This window comes from Ostrea edulis, chromosome 3 (genome assembly GCF_947568905.1).
Source record: "Ostrea edulis chromosome 3, xbOstEdul1.1, whole genome shotgun sequence".
In the NCBI taxonomy this organism is placed as follows: Eukaryota; Metazoa; Mollusca; class Bivalvia; order Ostreida; family Ostreidae; genus Ostrea; species Ostrea edulis.
In genome coordinates, this window is record NC_079166.1 from 13889453 (window position 1) to 13914205 (window position 24753).

At 34.9% G+C, this 24753-nt stretch overlaps 3 protein-coding genes across 11 annotated transcripts in view; 2 read left to right on the top strand and 1 right to left on the bottom strand.

Moving 5' to 3' along the window:
• The first annotated feature begins 41 nt into the window (after nucleotides 1–41).
• On the top strand, nucleotides 42–16386 carry LOC125674818 (uncharacterized). 5 transcript variants are annotated; one of them, XM_056160140.1, is made up of 9 exons: nucleotides 42–750; nucleotides 837–869; nucleotides 1866–2017; nucleotides 2638–2916; nucleotides 3073–3180; nucleotides 3432–3467; nucleotides 3596–3655; nucleotides 11211–11263; nucleotides 15049–16386. In XM_056160140.1, the coding sequence occupies exons 1-9, from the start codon at nucleotides 138–140 to the stop codon at nucleotides 15080–15082; spliced, it is 1368 nt and encodes a 455-aa protein (XP_056016115.1). In that variant the 5' UTR covers nucleotides 42–137; the 3' UTR covers nucleotides 15083–16386. The 5 variants fall into 5 exon arrangements, with proteins under 5 accessions (XP_056016115.1, XP_056016118.1, XP_056016116.1 ...); XM_056160143.1 differs by lacking the exon at nucleotides 11211–11263 and having other exon boundaries at nucleotides 43–750; XM_056160141.1 differs by lacking the exon at nucleotides 15049–16386 and having other exon boundaries at nucleotides 43–750; nucleotides 11227–11330.
• On the bottom strand, nucleotides 8229–19042 carry LOC125674814 (proprotein convertase subtilisin/kexin type 5-like). Its single transcript, XM_048912113.2, has 3 exons — nucleotides 18934–19042; nucleotides 8835–10697; nucleotides 8229–8397 (listed from the first exon to the last, which is right to left on the bottom strand). Exons 1-3 carry the CDS (start codon nucleotides 19030–19032, stop codon nucleotides 8353–8355), a joined length of 2007 nt encoding a protein of 668 aa, XP_048768070.2. The 5' UTR covers nucleotides 19033–19042; the 3' UTR covers nucleotides 8229–8352.
• A 3366-nt stretch (nucleotides 19043–22408) lies between these two features.
• LOC125674819 (uncharacterized) overlaps nucleotides 22409–24753 on the top strand; it is a 23929-nt gene continuing 21584 nt past the window's right edge. For 2 of the 5 annotated variants that reach the window (XM_048912122.2, XM_048912121.2), the window contains exon 1: nucleotides 22413–23031. In XM_048912122.2, the coding sequence (XP_048768079.2) occupies nucleotides 22449–23031 (583 nt within the window). In that variant the 5' untranslated portion in view covers nucleotides 22413–22448. Of the gene's footprint in view, nucleotides 23032–24753 lie in introns of all 5 variants that reach the window. The other 3 variants (XR_007370269.2, XM_056160144.1, XM_048912120.2) reach the window with 3 other exon arrangements.

A 24753-nucleotide genomic window follows, 5' to 3' on the forward strand; every position in this document is an offset into this window, starting at 1 on the left:
TTCTTTTATTTCGAATTTGATGGCACATAATCCCTTCCATATTTCAGAGAATCAAAATCGAAAGTAGAATTAAAAGCAACGATTGTTTGTGTATCGTATCGCTGTGATACTAACAGTCTGATGTGAATCACTGCATCATGTCGTCGGTCCCTCTTCTATCTAACAACGACGATGAAGACGAAATAACTGGAGCTGTGGAAATATCTTTACATTCTTTAAATCATGAAGCAAATGAAATTGTTGAATATTTCGACGATAAGGATGCAGAAGAAACAGAAGTGAAATCTTTGATCCAGCAAGACATTGCAGAGGCAGCTAAAGGTAACATACCACCCCTACCCCCGGGAAAGAAGTACCATCTATTTGTGTCTTACAGCTCAGAAGATAGGGAAGCTGCCAATACAATACGCGATCAGATGGAAAGAAGATTTCACCTCAAATGTATGGACTTTGAAAGAGATTTTATTCCTGGGAAAAACATAGATAAGAATATTGCTGATGAAATGCTTCATAGTGTCAAAGTTCTCTTAATTTTAAGCCCATTCTATATTCAGAGTTTTTGGTGTGTTACTGAAGCACGCGAAGCATGCAACCTCTCTTTCACGGATGTCGAAAATCTAAATGTTATCCCACTACTATTAAGACCATTGGAGAAGGATTTGCCGCCTTTCCTAAAATCTTATGTTTACATCGATGCTCAAAAAGAACTAGACGTTCCTGCGAAAATTTTTGAAGCCTTCAATCACCCTGGTGAGTTTATTTTTATATTTCAATTTCGATAATTCTATTCATGAAATCTTAGAATAAAACATATTTTACATATTTCTTTTTCACAGGATCTGTGGACCCATTACATCAAGATAGGTCAGGTAAGTTTCTAATAGGTTAAATTGCTGGGACAAAATATGATTTTGTACAACACAGATACCTGTAAGACTTTAGGATTTGCTATTATTTAGTGAACATTTTGCACCGATATATAATTGTATTTCAAATGACATAATTCACATCATTAGATTTCTAGAGTGATATACAAAGCTATGGATTATTATGAACGCATTGTAAAATTGGATTGGTAATTGATTGTAGTTTTGCATAATTTTTAGTGTGACTCGTGTCAAAGGTATTAAGAAATGGTGAAATTTCATGGTACCGTACTATTGTAGTAAATTGTAACTTTAAAATTCAAGATCACATTTCAATCACGGGTATTCTAAAACATCAACTTTTAATATAAACAACTGTGCTGTTGTGAAGTTTTGATAAAATCCTCCTCAACAGGTAGTGGCAGTTCCATCACCAAACGCTCGTAATCAAGGGTTAATGTCACGGGTCCTCAGAGATGACATTAAAAACGGATGTCCCGTGTCTCAGTAGGTGTGCCACGCTAAAGATCCCTCCCTGCTCAATGGCCGTAAGCGCCGAGCATAGGCCTAAATTTGAGTCCCTTCACCGGCATTGGTGACGTCTCCATATGAGTGCAAAATTCTCAAGAGGACAAAAACAAGATACAATCAATCAATACAATTTATGTATGATACCATGAACTTCCTCTGTACATGTGCATTTCCAAGACATACATCATACTTCCAACAACCGTTACATTTAAGAAAAATACAAAATGCGGACTCTTATGGCAATCATTTTAATTTTTTCGAAATTGGGGATAAACAGGACGACATGCAACGACATATGCTCGAACGATTGATTTCTCCGTCATCATTACGTTGTTTTAAATTGTCCGCAATTATAAAGCATTTACAAGTGTATTGAATTTTAATAAAAATACTAGATATTAGCTCGATTTTCCAACCGTGATAATATACAATGCTTCACCACAACAATGTGTCATAATTTCGTTTCAGCCTCCACATACAACAATGATAACGGTGTTCTTCTATGCAGAAAAATTGCTTGCAAGACAAGGTATGCAGAGCATGGCCTGGCCTTCAGATTCCAGCCGTTTGAAGAATACGAAGAACAAAGGATCAGTTTATTTGACGTGGACTTAGTAGAGGTTCAGACCATTTCACCTGCTATTCACAAATATCAAACTAAATATTTAACAGAGACCATATGGCCTTAAAGCAATATTAGCTCTAAATTTGAAAATCTTACTTTGTTGTAAACATACTATTATGATAGTTTGTATACAACTTTAACTATAATCATTATAGATAAAATTAAAGCTATAGTGAATCAGTTCCTTTAATACAAATATATGAAATGAATTCATTATAAAAGCTAAAGCACTTTAAATATGAATGATATAGACTTTGATGCAATGCAATAATATCACTATATATGTATATGGATAGCGCGCCAAATACCTAGTTGGTAAACACTATGTTTCAAGTCTGTCTGATAGACCAAAAGCATAAAAACAAATTGTATAAATATCGATAATTAAAAAAACCAAAATGGATTCCTAATCATGTGAAATGCAAGTATAGAAAATTATACTGAAAACCTAAACCGTTTTTGTATGACAATAACTAATTCCAAATAGTAGAATATCAAATCCCCCCCCCCAAAAAAAAAACCCCACGAAACAACAAAGTAAAACAACATACAAACAAATAGAATATATATAGAAAACAAATGCTTTACAATGTATTTTAATTGTTTCTGTTTCAGTGTGATCATCACTACAGTGCTGTAACAAAGGACTTGAACGCCCGATGCCTTTTCCGGAATTATCCTGTCCTGACGTCTGTTAAATGGCGATGTGCAGCAATCTTTTTCCTGTTCCTAAGTACTTTAGGGATTTCTTTGACATTGTTTCAATTGAGCACTATTCCGGGAAGCATATTATATCATCGAACAGCGAGGATTACAATCATAATTCTCGGACTGACCGTTTTGTGTTCTATGTGTCCTTGTGGATTTTTTATCATATACATTTGGAGAAGAATAGTACGTCTCTCTCTCTCTCCCTCTCTCTCTCTCTCTCTCCCTCTCTCTCTCTCCCTCTCTCTCTCTCTCCCCCCCCTCTCTCTCTGTGAGAAACTTCCGGATGATTTGTGAAGTCTTTGTTGACTGGATATGAACTAATTATTTGTTGTATTACAGCTCTCTACATACACACACTCCGTTGTCCTACAACACAACCTGGCCTTCTACAGAAGCAGTAAATGTTTGATGTATTTTGACAACTCTACTGATCTCTCAAAACCTACGGTATCCTTAAAACAAGTAACACAAACAACCCTAGAAATCAGCTCTACTGGAGTGATCTACACGTGAAATGTAATAGCTATTTCATTCGTAATAATCATGACTTTTCCCCATTTTGATGTAATTTTGATAAGCTACTACACTTAAAACAGATGTAGAGGAAGCGACACAGTTCAACAGTAATATTTTAGTTTATGGTTTATGTAAAGGACAAAATATTGATTTTTTTTCATTTTCCTTTACATGTAACATAGCTTTATATCTTCAGATACGATACTACTGAATGTGAGGTAAGAAAACCGATCGTTTTGCATCAAATTTAGGTCGATCTAATGAATCAACTCTCTCTCTCTCTCTCTCTATTGGTAAAGTTTGATGTATTTGACGTTTTAATACAAATTCTTATACAATTTAACAGAAATATCTGGTGTCTTTGTTGAAGAAAAATGTACCAGCTTTGGATATGGATATCGCTGAGGTATTTTCGTGTTGTTTGTAATATACACACTTGCAACGTAGATGTTTTTGATGAAAAACATTTTGAAAGCCATACCATTTTATTATATGATTGAATGATTCCTAGCTCTCTAATTGGCTGAGATTCAACAATGTAGAAATCATACTACGTTATGTTTACCTGCACGTGACCTTCCAGGTGAACATAAGGAATTATTTTTTCCACATGGACCAAAAAATAGGTCGGGAACTTCCAATTTGACGCGATCGATTATACTTATTTTTGCCGTCCAATGAAATTCCGCGTTTCTCACTGGGTTCGGCTAAGATTTCAGCAGGTTTGTTTTCCGGTCGTCATATTAACAATCTTGAAGGTTTTTTTAATCATTTAATCATATAATAAAACAATTAGTGCTGTTTTTGAGGTCAATACGATCATTTAGCCACCTTCGAAGTACAATATTCACCTTGCCCTTCGGGCTCGGTGAATATTGTACTACTCAGGTGTCTAAATCATCGTATTGACCTCTAAAACAGCAATAATTGTATAGTATTCCGTGATAAACTGCATATTTGATGTATAAGGTCAATCAATGTCACATGTAATAAAGAACATATTTCCTTATGAATTGATATGCAATATTTCGCATTCGAAATTTATGTTCATAAATTGGTTATCTTAAGGAGTACTCTACATAGTCATAATGGCTGACGTCCTTGACATGGTGGAAAATATAAGTATCAGCAATATTTGTCTATTCATTTAACAAATTCTCGCCCAGCCGAGTAACTCAGTAGGTTAACACGTCGATTGCTGAACTGTAGATCGCGTGTTCAAGTCCAGCAGGGGTTTAAATTTTTCTCAGATTGATTTCAAATAAAACTGTAATTTTTGACTAAATGAAGTAAATTTGAAAGTTTTCAATTTCAAAATATTGTTGCACATATCCTCCTCTTTTCATCCATATCAAATTTCTCTGGTGTAGCATACCTCCTTAAAAAGGTCTGATAACATTTCTCCAGGATATAGCTAAGAGATTCATTGAAGAAAAATTGAGAGAAGTACAGAAAATAAATGGCTTAATCCATTGGATGACATTACCAGAGAGTGCAACTAATCGTCACCGAACGAGGAACTACCGGGCCTGTCTTTGTGAAATGATGGAGGACTCTGTCAACAAGCGATATAAAACTTCTGTTATCGAGGTCTAATGCAGATTAAGTGAATAATTACCAATGGTGGATACATTTCAACATTACGAATTAAGAAACTGTACAAAGTTCTAAACAGTACACATACTTTCTACATTGTGATATCAATTATATCAGCATTTCATTAGATATGGTGTGTAAAGAAGATATTCTTGTCTGGGGTAATTTAGAATAGAAATGATTTAACTTCCCTATATGTTGTATGTAAGTGTCTGGTCAGCTACCGGTGGTTTTACTGACCCTAAGGATCCGCGATTTGATAAACATAACTTGTGACTAAAGGAGGATATTTATATAATATTGTAACAGAGGCCGTAGTCTTGCATACAGATTAATGTGTTGACATGATGTAGCTTGTTCTTGATTACAATATTCTTAGATAAATCATACACGAAAGGAAAATAAACAGCTGGTTCTTCAATAAAAGTGGAAAACGGAAATAGTCATGTCTTGTGATCAGTCCTCCTAAAAAGTTATTTTGTTAAATTCTTTTCTGATTCTACTCACACGTACTCTGAAATTGGTATTACAGTACAGAGATGCCGGGGTTCCTTTAAGTAGTCTTTGATGATCAGGTCTTCCAATACTCTGTTGGAATTCCCATGGACATGAATTATGCTCCTTTATTACCAATCTGTTTTTATATTCTTACGTGGCAGAATTTATTCAAAAGCTTCCACGTGAAAAGAAAAAAAAGATGTCTTGCTGTGGCCTTCAGCTCGATATTTAGATATATCTACAATGTTTTATTTTTTGACATGTATTTTCATTAATATGTCAATTCGATATCCCAGTGAATTCAAAATAAAAAAACCCCATCTGTTTCATATTTACATATTGTATTGAATATAGAAGTCAACGACAAACTAACAACTCAACTTTATGACAAACGGGATGATTTCAGCTTCTCCATGTCAACTTCCCATATTTGTGTAGCAATATTCCATTGTCACCTGCATATTGTGTGTTTATCTATAACTCATTCGATACGCAAAAGCATGTTTCTGCTGATGATAAGTGTTTAAAGCGAGTCAGGCTACTGACAATGAAGTTGATGTTACAGAGGTTTCAACTACATCATTTACTGTCAGCATTTTCGCAAATTATATGGTCGTATAACGGTCTAGTTCGTCAATACAACCTATCATTGGGTCAAATGCTGTCTCACGGTCTAATTTATAAATACAGCCTGTCAAGAGCTTGCATGCAGTCTGACGTGTTTGATAGTCAGATACCAATTGATAGACCGTTCTTTACATACTATTTTCGACCACGGATTATTAAAATATAGGCCTCATGGCGGGTGTGACGAGTCACCAGGGGATCCTTACTCCTCTAATGTAACAGATCCCATCAGGGGATCCTTACTCCTCTAATGTAACAGATTCCACCAGGGGATCCTTACTCCTCTAATGTAGCAGATCCCACCAGGGGTTCCTTACTCCTCTAATGTAGCAGATCCCACCAGGGGTTCCTTACTCCTCTAATGTGGCAGATCCCACTAGGGGTTCCTTACTCCTCTAATGTAACAGATCCCACCAGGGGATCCTTACTCCTCTAATGTAACAGATCCCACCAGGGGATCCTTACTCTAATGTAACAGATCCCACCAGGGGATCCTTACTCCTCTAATGTGGCAGATCCCACCAGGGGTTCCTTACTCCTCTAATGTGGCAGATCCCACCAGGGGATCCTTACTCCTCTAATGTAACAGATCCCACCAGGGGATCCTTACTCCTCTAATGTAACAGATCCCACCAGGGGATCCTTACTCCTCTAATGTAACAGATCCCACCAGGGGATCCTCACTCCTCTAATGTGGCAGATCCCACCAGGGGATCCTTACTCCTCTAATGTAACAGATCCCACCAGGGGATCCTTACTCCTCTAATGTGGCAGATCCCACCAGGGGATCCTTACTCCTCTAATGTAACAGATCCCACCAGGGGTCCATGTTTGCATTCTTTATTATAGGAATCATGAGATTAATCAGTGTTCGGTATCTTCATTTCTTCATAGAGACTCGAAATTGATTTAGATACTATTTACTGTGTAATACAGTTTACTACATTGTACATGTAAGATTTTGCATTCAGATGGGAAAACTTTTGATTGTAAACTTATTAAGTGAACCCTTCTGTACGGAAAAGCCAAAAACATCATATATGATTCTCTCGGGTTTCAACCACACATCAGGTGAGATAAGTTTCGGCAAACCTAACGGGGATACATGCTCTTTCTTCATAGTATGTTAAATGTATAATATTCGCAAATTCTATGGTCGTTATACCGATCTAGTTCGTCAATACAACCTATCATTGGGTCAAATGCTGTCTGACGTGTTTCATACCGATTGTTAAGCCGTTCTTGGCACACTGATTTTGACTGCAGATAACTCCGTTTACCTGAACAGGATATAGGGCTCACGGTGGGTGTGGCCGGTCGACAGGGGATGCTTACTCCTCCTAGGCACCTGATCCCACCTCTGGTGTGTCCAGGGGTCCGTGTATGCCCAACTATCTATTTTGTATTGCTTATAGGAGTTATGAGATTGATCACTGTTCGTTATCTTCACCTTTCATAAAGAAAAACTGTCAAAGAATGGGTATGGTTTTTCAATGTTTATTACAGTTAGCCCCGTAATCCCAATAGGGGACGAATTAGTTGTTATTTTCTACTGAATATCGGGTTGTGAAATATTCTGAAGATTGTATTAATTTCAGAGATTATCCAACATTCTGAGACTCTGAATGGTTAGGGATCTTTAATATCACACTTTATTATACTCCCCGAAAAAATTCGGGGAAGCATATAGTCGTGTCCATCTGGCCTTCCGAGTTCATATCTCCTACACCTTTCTTCAGAAATTGATATAATTGATCACAAATGTTCCTAGCGACAAGTGCTTGTGGACCAAGGTCCCTCAAGGTCATTTTGAAAAGTTCAATATTACTCGAAAGATAAAATAGTTCCTTACTTCAACAGTTTTTAATATAAAAGTTTCCATCACTTAAACCTTTCATTAGAAATTGATCACAAATATTCATTGGGACAGGGACTTTGGGACCAAGGTCATTTTGGAAAGGTCAAGGTCACTCGGAAAATATAACTTATATGAGGAATGTTTCTTATTTCAACAGTTTCTGAAATAGTTCATTTGTTAGATGCAGTTCAGGGAACATCCATCAGTTTTACTGATATTCTTGTTTGTTTTCCTTTGTAACGATTTGTACAGAATAGCCCTGTAGTTTCACCGTTTCAGTGAGGTAGTGATGTAATGCAATTCCCATAATACACTAAATTCAATCGAAAAAAATATGTTCCTCAATCTATCTTGTTAACTATCAGCAGAATTTGCACAGACACATCCATTCAACAGCACATTAGATATCAGATTTATTAGAATATTTCCTGAATACAAATTAGAATGCCTCGTTCATACTTTTCTTCTGCGGTACACAGGAAGCTGTATGTGCATGCAGTCAGTTCACGAAGAAAGGAATTAATTCAGCCTGTCTGCAGCTCCTCTTCAATAAGATTACATGAATATTCCTGAAACATAACAAGAACATGCTGTTACAGTGTATTATGATGTCACTGTCACTCTCTATGAGATTGATCACTGTTCGTTATTTTCACCTTTCATCACTCCAGTCTAGAAGTGAGTGCATCGGAAATATTCATTTCTTTTGAATACGATACAGATTTTGTAAAATAAAAATTGAACGGAGATTGAGAAATACAATATATATATATATATATATATATATATATATATATATATATATATATATATATATATACATGTATATATATAAGTTCACTCAACCACAACTCCTGGTGTTGAAAAGTAGCCAAATATATTTTCATTCGGGAGTATGATTTAGTACATGTAGTAGTAGAAGTGGTGATAGTATTATTAGTATTATTATTATCATTATTGTTAGCAGTTATTAGTAGTAGTGGTGGTAATCCCAACACGTACGTACCGAATCTCTTTGTGAAGATTTTCTGAAACATTTCACCTCTCCTCTATAACAGCAGATGCAGCCCAATAAAAAACCGAAAATACACAAAAGACACAAACACATCAACGCTAGTCCTGTGTAGAGAGATAGAGAACTATCGACAACACAAGATTCAGATATTTCTGGATTTGGAACACTGGGAGGTGGACAAACGTCATAACAATGTCCTTGGTACACGTAGTTGTCACATTCATAAAACTGAATGCATTTCTTTTGATAAATAACATAGTCATATGGGCAAACTGAAACACACACATTCACAGCATTCTCATAATCAGTGTTATTCAAATATCTGTATGGTTTGGAACTTGGACAATCTTTGCTACAGTTTTGCCCCACAAGGACTTTGGTTTTTGGACAAATCTTAACACAGAGATGATCATCAACATATAAAGTTTTGGAACATTTTTTTGTACAGATTTCTCCTCGTGTAGAATTCTCGGTATAGGTAGAGGATGGACAGGAGGTCACATTTCTGCAGATATTGTTGACAATTAACATGGTCTTGGGACATTTTTCTATGCAGTGGTTCGTTCCTTCAAATAGTACTGTATCGTTGGGACAGGAAGTAGAATTCAAGCAAATTATCCCCTTTTTAGTTTTCTGCTGAAGAGCCGATATATCTGAACAGGTTTTTTCGCATATTTTGTTTTCAATATAAAATTTGTCTTTCGGACACTTTTTATCGCATATGTTTCCGTTATAAACATACTTCATTGGGCATGATCGAGCACAAGTGTTATTATCGCTTATTATGTATGGCTGAAGTGTCGGACATTCTGTCGTACAATTTGATAAGTAATACTTTAAATAGGTTGGGCATCGATCAAAACAGTGATCCTTGAAATGATAGGTTTTCTCGGGACATCTTCTCACACACTCGTGTTCAATTCTTCCTTGATTTTCTTTAGTGTAATTTAAGGGAAAGTTTCGAGGACATGCAGAGACACACGTTTTGTTGAAGAATAAAGTGTTTCTGGGACAGTTGGTCACACACTGTCTGGTCTTCATCCAGAGAAATTTGTCACGAGGACACTCTGCAACACACTGCTGGTAATATATAGTAGACTTCCAAGATGGTGATGTATTGACATACGGGCTATCTCTCCCACATTTCTTTACACATTTTCCGTGATATCCAAAGGGTGATCTACTGGGACAAATAGAAACACATACGTTTTTGTAAGACGCCATCATCACATCGCATCGTTCGGAACAAACGAAAATCTTATTAAAGGCCGACATATTCAGAGAGGCGAAAGGAACTGAAGAAGGACACGTGGGATGACACGTGTTGTTAAAAAGAAAAGGACTATCACTCGGACAGGACAATTCACATCTACTACCATTAGTCACCGTAAAATATGGACATTCCTTTAAACAGTGATAAAGAAATGACGATCGAAACACCTGCGGATGTGAACTTGGACACCTCTGAAAACACGTCTTCCTTCCTGTATAGCAGATTCCTTCACATGAGTGTGCCATCATATACCTCGCTTCTAATGGACACTTCAAAACACAGGAATTATTGTAACCAATTGTGTAGTCTGGGCAGGTGTCGATACAGTTGCCGTCGAAACAAAACGGGTATTCTTTTTGGCAAATTGATTTGGGACAATTGAAGTTCTCGAGGTCACTGACACAGTACTTTATGAATCCATTTTCTTTAGCACTCGTGTAAGTTGGACAATTGTCGTAGCACTTTTGTCTGTACACATATTGGTGTGAAGGACAGACCCTTTTACATTCATACTGCCATTCTTCATAGCCTACTCTTTCTTTTACAAGGACTTCAGTGGGCTGGCATTTCACGTCAGATTCCTGAAATGATATTGTCCATAATCAATGGCATGATACGAACATAATGGAATCGTAATTAAGATTTGCAAATGTTTGAGAATTCGTATATCACAGATAGTTAAGGATATCGTGACGACAATGCGAGATCTGACATGCAAGCCCGAGTCACGTGCGATGTTACAATTGCAATTCTTTATTCTCCTTACCAATAGTACAAAGGTTTAATTGACAAAATACACAGACAAGTATTCATACAAATATACAATATGGTGTGTTCACAATATATACATATGTACAAACTGCAGCAATATAAACAAAATCATTACAGAGGGGACAAAGTATGATGGATAGCTTTTAAGAATTTACTTAATTTTCATAACGTGACAATATTGTTAGAATTAAAAATAGATTTTGCTGGTATTACATTTGGTGGCGACCTTTTCCCCATTTAATACATTGGTTTCTAATTGTAACAAATCTACTACATTTAAACAAATAATGGTATTCATCATCAATTTCATTGTCATTACACAGGGTACATTTTCTTTAGGATCTTTCTATGCCGTAACATCTGCCAACTTCAACAGGTAATCGATTATTACATGTACGAAATCTACACAAAACTATTCTGTGAGAAGGATCAAGTATATCAAGGTATTTTTTAAAACAAAAGTTTTCTTTTATTATACGATAGAAAAATCCTTTTGATGAATCAAATGAATTACTATTCCATTTTTGTGCAAACTGATCACAGATCCGTTGCTTAATAGTATGTTTGAATCATTCAAAATTAAAACCTTCCATTCGAATCGCACATATTACCGAAACCTATATTATTTTACATAAAGCATACACTTAGAAAGCATGAATCTTGTATGAATTTGCATTTAGTGGATACGCTCCCAATTCACCATATATCATATAACTTGGTGTTGAACGTATTAAATTCAATAATAATTTGCAATATTTTAAATAAACCCATTCTAAACATTCAAAATTTCGTTGGACGATTGTTTTATGAAGAAAAATATGGACGGACATATAGTGACAATTCGTTACAAATGTAGGCGGACATATAGGGACTCAACATCCATACAATGAAATCGGCTTTACAATGCAACAATAAAGACTGCACTGACAGCTTTCCGATAGCTTATGTAATCTTCCCTTCTCTAAACTCTCATAAACAGCCTTTAAGTTTTTTCTGAGCATTTCTTTTAATAGTGCTTTAATACAAAACCGATTTATAGGACAGTGATTGGTGTGTCATACGTGTGTATACCGGGCCTTTGTAGTACAATTTTACTATACACTGTATTATCAGCTCCTAAAGGGACTCGTTCACGATTTTTGAAACAAAATGCATTTTTGAAGGAAAAAAATGCATTTTTGATGTTCAACATTAAAATATAACTGATTTAATTTTGACAGACAAAATTTTGACTTTCTGAATGCAAGAATAAAAGCAATATTTTAGCCTTAAATCTGTGTTATGTAAACAAAGACTCGAGTCTCTTCATGTATACAAACAAACCAGTGAAATATTAATTTTGTAATATAAAGCATCTTAATTTGGCATAGTCACGAATTTTACCTTTTAGATGACACATTCTACCCAAAGAATGCTTGAAATGTGAAAGATATACCGATAATAAACTTAGATTGATATACATTTCTTTTGAAAATTTCGTAAACAATAACATACCGCAATCTTTGTTTACAAAACAAATAACAAAATCTGTAAAATGAGCTTCTGTGATAATGTATAACCTTGATTTTTTGTGAAATCTTTTAAATACATGAGATAATAGGTTTTGATCATTAAAAGTGAAAAACAAAATTTTGGGGGAAATCGTGAATCAGTTCCTATGGACACGAGGTCCATTTTAATGATTATGTCCCCTTCAAAGAAGAGGGGCATATTGCTTTGCACCTGTCGGTCGGTATGTCGACCATATGTTGTCTGCTCAATATCTTGAGAAGCATTCACTTGATCGTAATATTTCATATGTAGGTTGGTTATGAGTAGAAGAGGACCCCTATCGATTTTCAGGTCAAAATCAGGATATAGGAATACACTGTCCGCTTAATATCTTGAGAACCCTTTGCTTGGCAGAAAGCAAACTCGTTTCACTGCATGGTACATCCTAAGGAGTACATAAAGCCTATTGATTTTGAAGTCACATGATCAAAGGTCAAGGGTCAAACTGAACATAGGAATTTGCTGACCCTTCAATGTCTAGAGAACCCTTTACTTGACAGATATCAAACTTGGTACACTGGTATATCTTCAGGAGAAGATGCTCACTATTGATTTCGAGGTCACATGGTGAAAGGTCAAGGATCAAACTGGACATAGAAATATACTGTCCTCTTGATATCTTGAGAAACCTATATGACCCCTATTGATTTTGAGGTCACATGGTCAAAGGTGAAGGGTCAAATTGGACACATAAATATACTGTCGGCTCAATATCTGGAGAACCCTTTGCTTGACAGACATCAAACTTGGTACACTGGTACATCTTAAGGTGTAGATGACCCCTATTGAATTTGAGGTCATCTTGTCAAAGGTCAAGGGTTGAACTGGACATAGTAATATATTATCTGTGGAAGGGGAAATATCCATTTGTTGCCAAAAGGGAAAGGTACATGTACCTTTTACCGGTAGTAAGAACAACCTAGATAAATCACTGTTGTATGTCCTCCCCGCGACTACCATGGGTTATCTTTATGTAATCAGGGTAGAGAAAAGTAAAATGTTATGCTAATTTATAATGCTTAATTACATATTAACCAAATAATGTGTAATCAAACGTATTTATCACATACATGCAGTACATTAGTAGAAGAGGTCTAGTAGGGTATATTTTTTATGTACGCGGTACTAGCTCTCCCACACAATTGATCGCGAGTCAAAATGATTGGTAGGAGAGATGTACTATTCACCTCACCTGATAAGGGAGAGTGTCGAGGTATCTAATTTTATATAGGGAATTTGTAAAATTAACATGAAATATTTTCTTGTGGGAAATATAGATAATCTGGAATAGTTTTTGTCTGTATAGAAATTAATATTGCTCGGTGAGGAATATTCCTATCACGAATGTGTTTCCATTTGCAGGCGCGGATCTAGAAATTTTTCAAAGGGGGGGGGGGTTGAAGAGGAAATGCAGGGGCGAATCCAGGAATAGCTGTTACGGGGGGCACCACTTTATGAGGCAGGGGGTTTGGGGCCGCCTTGAGGCCTCCAGTGGGTCCAGGGGGCGAAGCTCCCGGAAGCTCTTGGATTTTACAGATTTTATAGGGCTTAAAACATGTCTCCTATCTAAGTCATTTTTACTATTTTCTATCATTCTTAATAAGGTGAAATTAGTAAAATGACGCAAATTTTAAGGGTTTTTGGAAAAAATTAAGTTCTCCCAATGAAGTAATTCAAGAAATCAAAAAGATTTTGTCATTCATTTCTCCGGGAGTGGAAGAAGTTATTGCTTCTTTTATCGTTTAGTACATTTATCTAAACAATATAGGGGGGGGGGGGAGGGGGAGGGGGCGCCGGCTGAGCCCCCTTTAAATCCGCCACTGAAATGAGAGTTGTTATAACGTAGTTAAACGACAACTTAACAGGAATGCTATCAATTTGTATTTCTAAATTCAAATTTGGATTATTGTTATTGTATAATTATCAGACGTAGATCTGTCACTTGATTTTACACTCAAAGTCAATAAAAGCGTGCAATCGATGTCGCCGGCACTTTATTAGAAAATAAGCTATATCAAATCATATATTTTGTGTGCTATACATTCATGGACCCATAGCCTCCCTAGGCATGGTATACTTTTTATTTCCCCTTTACTTGTAAACTTGGTAGGAAGCGTAGATACCCTAATTTTGTAACATACGTGACTGTCGCCGACTCAATTTTTAAAATTGAACAAGCAAATACAAAAATCTGAGAGCGTGTTTTTTAATTTCCTTTGCGTTAATATCATTTGTATTTCCTAAATTTTCATTCAATAAAAGTTTAACACCTTTTGCGCATGATTTTAAGCAGTGGTGTATATATTACTCCATGTCGCCAGATTATATTCTGTGATCATAGTGTCAATTAAACATCCAATCTATGGACAAAGATTTCGTCTTATTTATGATACATGTAACTATGCAACTCTACATTTATCAATTTGCTAGAATTCAGCATCTTTTCATAATATATCTTAGAAATGAAGGAGTTAATCTCTGATGATTGTTCTGTGCAATCTTATAGAGAAATCATTTAAAAATATTTTATCTGAGTGTAACGTATGTTACCAGAAATTCCGTTACGTAATATTATTCTACTTGTTTTTAATTTTTTATTTATTTTTTCAGAAATGGCGCTTGTGAGAGCAGAAGTACAGAATAACTACGCCTCGGTTGACAATGGTTTTCTCGGGGTGAAAATTTTCAATGTTACCCTCAAATACATGCAATATTAATATTTATATAAGAACAACCATGAGGAAAATGTTTTAGAAATAATATTATATGCTTCCCGTGTGGCAATACTGAAAAGGTAGAATGTCTGTATAGACAGTAAAAATAAAGGTTTAACTACTGGTCAAAGGCTACCATAATGATACATGTAAGTTTGATCTCTCAAAATACTTATAAGCAACTGGTCATTTGAGTCATTTTGTATGACCTTTGACCTTGTGACTTGAAATCCAATGGGGGTCTTCTATTCATTCATAAGGGGGCAACAGTGTTTCAAGTTTGATGTCTATCAAGGAAAGACTTCTCAACGGACAATAGCTTATGTCCAGAGTGGTTTAACCTTTGTCCTTTTGACCTCAAAATCAATAGGGGACATCTATGTTTTAAGGTTCATGTTAAATATTCATTCATAACACCACGTGATGGATTATACTGACAGTTTCTATGGAAAGGTATTCCAAAATAAGCAACAAAAAGATAAGATTCGGTATACATTTAATCAAAATGTTGGGAAATTAAACATTATCTTTATATTATTATTGTAAACAGATTGTTAGAAATGTGTAAATATGTTTCTTTCCATTTTTTGAATAGAAATGATGTGTTTATAGTAATGAAATGAAGAATAAGAAACATACGTTACTTTCATTGTTTATTATAACAAAGAGCAATCCAGGTTTCAAAATATGTGTTTGTTATTTCTCTAAGAATCATGAGCATTCATATAGCGAAACATCAATCTTTTACTTTTGTTTTAATCGCATATTTATTGCAAATTAACAAATTCCGAAGAAACGACACATTTGGTAATTGTTTTTGCTTGTCTACGTTATATGTCTATTAAAATTGGTATTTCCATTGAATTAAGTGATGTCATTATGATTTTGCAACATCAATCGTAAAGAATAACTGATGATGACATCATTTTGGCATGATATTTTCATGGATGTACTGTTGTGTAAGTGTTGAACTTGAAACATCCGTTACATAATTATAGCGCTACTTAATTTACATACAAAAAAGCTATCGTTCTATAGCTATTGCTAATCTTTTGTTTTCATGTTTCATACATATTGAACTGTTCGGGAATATTTGTTAATCAATTTTATTTTCTGCCATTTCAAAGATATTAAAAGTGATATCTAGTCGTTTATTTTGCGCTCTTAAAGTCTTATTGCTGACTTTTACAGCGGATAATTTCTTGTTGTGTTGATTAAATATTTTCTTTCAAAACCTGCATTTATTGTCTTTCGCAAATTAGAAAAATATATGCTCAGTCAATTCCAATACAAGTTATGGGGAAAAAAACATGGTAAATTAATGTTTATCTTACATATTATCATGTCAAGGAGTCAGTAACGAAGGTTACATGTGAGAAAAATCTCGAAAAATATACCATACTTTGACCTTCTGTAAATTTTTTTTTATCATACTTAACTTGAAACAATTTGAGGTGAGTGTTCAACAGATATTTACCATTAATAAACGCATGTTACCATATATATTTTGAATGGTCGATAAACCATGATTTTGAAACCCTCAATTGCACGCTTTTATTGACTTTGGGTGTTTAAAACGAATCCTGTTTTAAAATGCATTCCGATTTACTCCCAGTAATTCATTTTTTAAACAAAATGTGTTTGTGAAACACAAATGCCCCCGATAATGGCCAATTCCGAAGATGGCTAAAGTCACAAGGACAAATATCTTGGTACCAGTAGAAAGATCTTGACAGGGATTTTCCACACCATTTTGGGAATGGGGCCTGGGCCTTTAGAATTGGGAATTTTAACGCCATTTTGTCCAAATTGGGAATTTTAGAAATTCACAGTTTTACAACATATTTCTTAAAAAACGCTTTTTTTTTTCAATAAAAAGATGAACATTTTCTCTTCATTCATAGAAGTTTTTCTTATCATAATATTCTGTTTTTCATTGCAATCAGGGTTAAATGACACTTAAACCTATTTTTCAATGATGCATGGACTGATGGAACACCAGCTTTCAAATTTCCAAGTGACCCTAGCTTCTAGTTCTCAGATGGTTCTTCAAAAATGTCAGGAAGAGAAAATAGACAGCATTTTCCCCATTTTACTTGCAATTCATGGCTAATAATATTGTGTATTTATACTTTTGAATACTAGATGGATTTTTTTCAATTACAGTTGAATTAAATTTAGATTTAATCATGGAGTTTCAATTACATATTGTATTGCTTTGAAATTTGATATAAACAGCCTAACCATATATAAATCATTTTTCAAATCATGATCTAGTTCATCATGAAACTCTCTGTGATAATCTATGCCAATATACTTGTTCAATCAGTAGGAAAAGCACCAGGCTTGGGAAGTTATATTTTCATATCCAATAAAATGATTTTGTAAAGTAAATATATATCTAAATGTACATATGTTAATATTAATGATAAAAGTAAGCTAAATTTGAACTAATGCTGCTTTATACAATGCAGCATACAATATCACAATTTCTGGTGATTAGACTCTCCAAACGAAGTGTGCTGCTTCAAAGATTAAAACAATTATTTTCACACGAAGTACACTGAAAATACATTCTAAATATATATGAGATTTACCTAATAACTCTCAGATAGGTTAAGGAAGTGGGTACAATAAGAGAAGCAACAATATAGCACGTTTTAATCAAAGGAAAAAAATGGAGGAAATTCGGATTTATCGAACTGTTGCCGATATTTGTGGAGTGTTTTATAAAATGAACTATGATGGTAGTTCAGCTGAATTGTATTGAATCATTCCACTTTGCCCATGACAATATTGCAAAACAAGACAATTTTGTATTTGACTTGAATTGGGAAATTTTGTAGACAAATTGGGAAAAAATACTACTATTTTGCATTGGGAATGGGGCCGAATTTCGGCCCCCTACAACAGGGTGGAAAATCCCTGAGTCTTGTCACAAGAAATGCTCATGTACAATATGAAAGCTCTAATATTTACCATTTAAAAGTTATGACCAAATGTAAAAAAAAAATAATAATAATAATAATTAAAAAGTAGGTCAAATGTCAAGGTCAAAAGGTTTAGTACCAACGGAAAGGTCTTGTCACAAGGAACACTCATGTAAAATATCAAAGCTCCACCACTTACAGTTCAAAAGTTATAAGCAAGGTTAAAATTTTCAAAAAGTAGGTCAAACTCCAAGGTCAAGGTCACAGGGTAAAAACTGTTGGTACCCATGGAAAGGTCTTGTCACAAGGAATACTCATGTGAAATATCAAAGCTCTATCACTTACTGTTCAAAAGTTATTCACAAAGTTAAAGTTCCAGACAGAATGACCGAATGACGGACAGGACAAAAACAATATGCCCCCCTTCTTCGATCTCGGGGGCATAAAAATAAAATGAAATATTACAGATAAAAACTATATAAAAGATAATTTGAATTATCATCAACTCATAGAAATGTTGACGCACAATAAATTATTGTATAAACAATTTCCATCGCCTAGGATTTTAATAACTCTATAGTCATGCCATCCTCCCCCCCCCCCTCTCTCTCTCTCTTTTAGCGAATCCAAGGAGGGTGGTGTTGCAACACACACCCCCGTACCCCCCCCCTCTAGATCCGCCACTGATTTGAGAATCTGCAAAATTGCCCGAGATTCTACCATCATCAGATCATCTAAAAATATACATGTATAGGCCTACACCTAACAACTTTATATGAATCTGTATTTTTCAATAAGATACATTCGTCCTTAGCAAAATGATAATAAGAACAAAACCAAGAAATACTTACTGCTTTGGAAACCATAAAGGATATTGATAGACAAATGAAGAAATAAACAAAACGCTCCAGCTCCATTGCGTTCGTTTTATGGTGCGGCGTATGCGACATAATGAAATGATAATTTTAGGAAATGGTAACGGTTTTCTTACACTTTGATCAGTGAAGAGTATGTGTAACATACAAAAGCTTTCGCTATCTAACTATTTTAGATGATTGATAACCCCGTTATTTGTGTACGTCCATATTATAATGATAATTAAGTCATTTGCGAATACAACATCCACGTGTACAATGAACATTTATGACACAATCCAAGAATTAAAATTTACAGGATATCGTAACTATAAAAATGTGGGACTCTTCAGAAAAAAAAGAAGCTAAGAAAATGATGCGTCACTTGGGCAACTCTTATACATACAAAAGTGAGGCTGAAGACGACTCATTTCTCATACAAAAATATCTGCCTGATTAAGATTTGAAGGTTTTTTTTTTTCTTCTTCAGAATATTGCTATTGATTTAAAATTCTGATGTTTGGTTGCGGAAACAAAACAAAATTTTTACGATACCGTTTATTTCCTCTACTGTATGTATTTACTTAAACGAGATTTTCTCAAGTCATTATAACAACCGACCACTATGAAATGATACAATTTTTGATGCATACAAATAATCACAATTTATGCATATCAATTTCCAGACACGTACAATATTGAAAATGCCAGTAGAACCGATGAATTGTGGACACTCCCCCCTTTTTAACGATAGAACTACTTTTTTGCTAAAAGGTAACAACGGATTTTCATACAGATATAACGGCAACTTTTTTCTCCGTTTGCTCCCCACCCCACAACTTTGAAAAACGACCCAAAGCGCCTAAATTTACTATATCTGATAGTAACGTGTACTTGTTTCATGAAAATTAACGCAGAAAATGTGATCGCGTTCAAACTCCGTACAGTGTCAATTTCTGCGGGACTACTTTCCCCTACGAATTGATGTTAGCGTAACGGAATATACTGAGCTGACCGGAGCTTGGATAGATTAAATATTAAAACCTCGTCAGAATCGGGGACGAAATAATGGTTCCGATATCCCGTAATACATAGTACATCCATTGCGTAAAAACTATTATAAGGTGGCTCAATACACCAAAATATTATCTAAGAGCTCGTTAAAGAACCTCATGTGAAGTATGATTTCATCATCGAAAGAGTGATACAAATTGTAATAAAGTGATGCTAAATTATTTTATATAATTGATTTTTGTTTTTGTTTTTTCTAGTTTTCCCCCGAGAGCTATTTTGTTTCTATATGAGAGTTTTCAATAAAACATGCAGTCAGAAGTTCTTATTCTTTGACTATAAAATATTTTTGAGAAGTGTAACGGTTAGGGCTTATTTAATAACGTTTATTAAATCTACGGCTCAAATCTTCAAGAAATATGTCATTTGGAAAACGGATATATTGAGCAAATATATTTTTTTTTAAATGGCCAAAATTCATAAATATGATCGCTACATGTATTTTTGTTAATGAGATGGCTGATATGGAAACAATGTTCAATCTAATACGTTCTCAAATGTCAGGACAAATTTGCTAGAGTGTGCGGGTCATTTCGAGATGGTAGGAAAAATAAATATAAAATGAATGACGGAAACTAAATGAATCCTATCTTCCTAGTTCCCTACTCTATATTTCAATAATTACAAAGGCTTTCAAGATACTCTTTTATGAAAACATGTTACATAGAGGTTAATCATATGATATATATAAAGAAACACACACATATACATATATCAAAATATCATTTATCATACGTGCTTTCTTTAGATTTACATTTTGTAAACAAAGATCGACAGTTTTTTAAAAATCTTATTTCGAAAAGTATCAAAAGACATGTTCTCTATTTGAAATCTGCATTTTATTTATATTTATATATCGTAAGACAAATTAAAGATAGGGAATTATTCATTCTAGTTGTTTTTGTATTGATTTCGTTGTAAAAACCAGGCGCCAATGTTCTCCAGGTCTCTATGAGATTGAGTACTGTTCCTTAAGGTAAGGTTTGCAACAAAAGGGAAATAATTCTGGATATACGGTTACAGAAATAGCCGAGTAGTTACGATTGTCTATTACCGCTGTCAAGCGGCGTATGTGTAAATCTCCATGACAAAATAATGATAATAATTCTCAAATGATCATTTATTAATTATTTTCCTTGAGATTATTTCAAAGATGTAATATGTAAGACAGGTTCGGGCTAATGTATGACGAAGCAGGGGCGCGTTTTACAAAAGAACTTACGACTTATGTCAAACTTTAAATACTGGAATTTTGAACTTTACTGTAAATCATTCACTCCGAATGCAAAATATTTTGTGTAGAACATATTGAAAATTAAGCCTCAGAAAAGTTTTTATTCATTCATTTAAAGTAATAACTGTAAACTTACGACTTTGTCGTAAGTTGTTTTGTAAAACAGGCCCCAGGACCGTCGAAAACCCGCCAGGATATTGTATTGAATTTAGAAAAAAACAAAACAAACAAAAACCAAAAAAACAAAAACAAAAAAAAACCAAAAAAAAAAACCAACAAACATCTTAATTTCTAATTAATGTGATACTACAATACTTGACAAATGAATGTAAATATCTTTTTGGGGCTGGAATTGTATCTTATTCATGAAAATGCTCAATGTACTCTTCAAAAGTTGTACAATTATAAAACAAAGTGACAAATCGCATAAATGAAATAATTGTTTTTAATCTGTTACCATGGAAACAAAGTCCGGTGGGTCGTAATTCTATATGTTTTCTTAAATATTTATGGTCCAAATATTATGTTTAATGTATTTTTGTCTGACGTAAACCTTATAAAGCTGCTCAATATACATATTTTGTTGCCATGGCAACCAATTTAAATTTTATTCAAGAAATAAAAAGTGCTATTTTTTGTGTTTTAAAATAAAAAAAGTTCTACCAATTATTATAACCTTATAGATAATACTCTTTTTAAAAATTCTACCAGCATTTTACCCCATAAGTTTGCCTCGTAGTTTTTATACCACTAGTAGATCTATTCCCTTTTGTACAAAGATCCCGAAAATGTAAAACATCACAAAAATAAGCCCATCTGGTCTAAAAACGACACGGGCGATTTTTTTTTAAAAAGTCAATTTTAAAAGATAAATTCCTACTGAACATACTGATATATGCAACATGACTTTGTTCTCTACATATCAAAATGTCGCAGGCCTATCACTTGTTCATCCTAAAATGATCAAATTAGTCTAATGCCGTTATAAACATAATGACTATTCTGATCATTGCATAATATCATGGGTAGCAGAACTATATACCCTAATCTTATCATTTTGATTTTGCAGCACGATGCAACATACTCTCCACAAGATGAAAATTACGAAATAATGGCTATTCTACGAATCCATAATTTTGAGAATCGAAAACAAAAGTATATTTCCTAAAAATACCAGAACTCGCGATCGCCTGGACTAAAAATAGAAATGAACATGGCTGGGGACAGCCAGCATCTGCTTTCAAACAGCTCTGATGCATTATTTGAAAATGAATATGAAAAAGAGCAGTTTCTCCAACAAGATATCGGGATTTCAACAGCTGAGGCACTGGATGAATCAATGCCGATACAAGATACCCCAGATGAATCTGTTCCACTGCCGCCGGATAAGAAATACCATTTGTTTATATCCTACAGTTCGGAGGATAGGGACGATGCAATCAAGATATGTGATCATATGGAACAAAGATTTCACATGAAATGTATGAATTTCGAGCGTGATTTCGTTCCTGGAAAACATATTGATGATAACATCGCGGATGAAATGCGGAGCAGTGTCAAAGTTCTCATAATTTTAAGTCCGAATTATATAAAAAGCCACTGGTGCGTTCAGGAGGCACGGGAGGCCTGCGAGTTATCGTTCACAGATTTATCAAACTTAAATGTAATCCCATTGATGCTTCGGCCACTGGATGATAAATTACCTCCGTTTTTGAAGTCCTTGGTTTATATCGATGCACAGAGAGAGCTTGATGTACCTGCAAAGATACACGAAGCGTTTGTGCACTCAGGTAAAGTATCATTGATATATATTTATTTAATTCAGAAGATTGGTCATTCTTCAACTACACCATCAAATGGTATGTAAGGTATGTAAGGTTTCAACCCCCCCCCCCCCCCCCCCAAAAAAAAAAGATTTGATTCGTTCTACTTTTTAGTTCACCTGAACCGAAGACTCAAGTGAAAAAGTGAGCTTTTCTGATTAACATTATATTTGTCCATTGTTGTAAACTTTTCACGTTTAATCTTCTTCTCCAGAACCACTGGGACATTTGCAATAGGGTAGGTTGGAGACACAAAAGGAGACCAACTATATATGGAAATCTTTAAAAAAATTTGCTAAGAACTACTCTAGCAGAAAAGTTGAAATTTACATCAAAGCTTCTTCAAGTAGAGTAGATTCAAGTTCATTCAAGTTATGGTCCGGGGGTGGGTGGGGGTGGGAATGTTTGATTGATTGATTCAGCTATATGCATGTAGGGTGGCGCCCAGTTTGTATTGGTGGAAGAGAGAACCCAGGTACAATGTACCTGGGAAGAGGCCACCGACCTTCCGAAAGTAAACTAGGAAACTTTCTCACTTACCGACGCGAACGGGATTCGAACCCGCGCCGACAGGTGAGAGGCTGTGTGATTTTGAGCGCGATGCTCTAACCACGGCCACGAAGGCCCCGTGGGTAAGGCTACAAAAGGGGATATACGAATGTATTTAGGGCAAATATTTAAAAACCTTCTTCTCAAGAACCACTGGGCCAGAAAAATCAAAATTTACATGAATGGTCCCTGACATAGATCAGATTTAAGTTTGTTCAAATCATGGCCCACAAGAATAAGAGCACAATAGGTGATCAGAATTTTGCATGCAAATATATAGAAAAATATTTTAGAATCTTTTGAAGAACAACATGACTGCGATTAGTCATGTTGATATGCAGAGATACCTAGGTAGTGCAGATTCAAGTTTGTTCAAATTGTAGCCCTCTGAAGTAGAGTGGGGTCTCAATAGGGTGGGGGGGGGGGGGTCAAAGTTTTACATGGGAATAAATAGGGAAACATCTTTTAAGATCTTCATCTCAACTACAACTAAAAAATCTTTTCAAGAGTAGCAGGAACACGATAAATCAGACCCAAATGCAATATTCCCAAGCTGTATGGATTCAAGGTGCCCCCAGACAATACACTGTAGTTAGGGGTATACTGTCTTGTCCTCCTGTCCGAAACTTTAGCCTTGCTCATAACTTTTGAATTGTGAGTGATAGGGGTCTCATTTTTCAAAGGCACATCTCTTGTGATAAAACCATATTTTTGATATACATTTTTTTAACACTGTCCTTGACCTTGGAGTTTTGACCTACTTTTAAGAAAACTCAACCTATTTTAATGTTTCCTGAAGTATCTAACGTAACTTAATGGCTTTCACAGTTGTGTAGAGGTTCCTTATGACCTTGTGAACTTGGAGTTTGACCCAAATTTCAAAACTTTAACCTTACTCATAACTTTCGTGTGATGAGTTATAGAACTCTCATATTTCATATATTATATATACATTCCTTGAGACAGAAGTTTTTTTCTGTTCCAAAGTTTCTAACCTTGTGACCTCGGAGTATGACCTATGTTTAAGGAAACACAACCTATTAGATATCTCCTAGAACTATTTAATGTAGGGTTTCAATGTTCCTAGATTCTTATATACCAACACCTTTAATGTGATTCCATGTTTTTTGACCTTGTGAT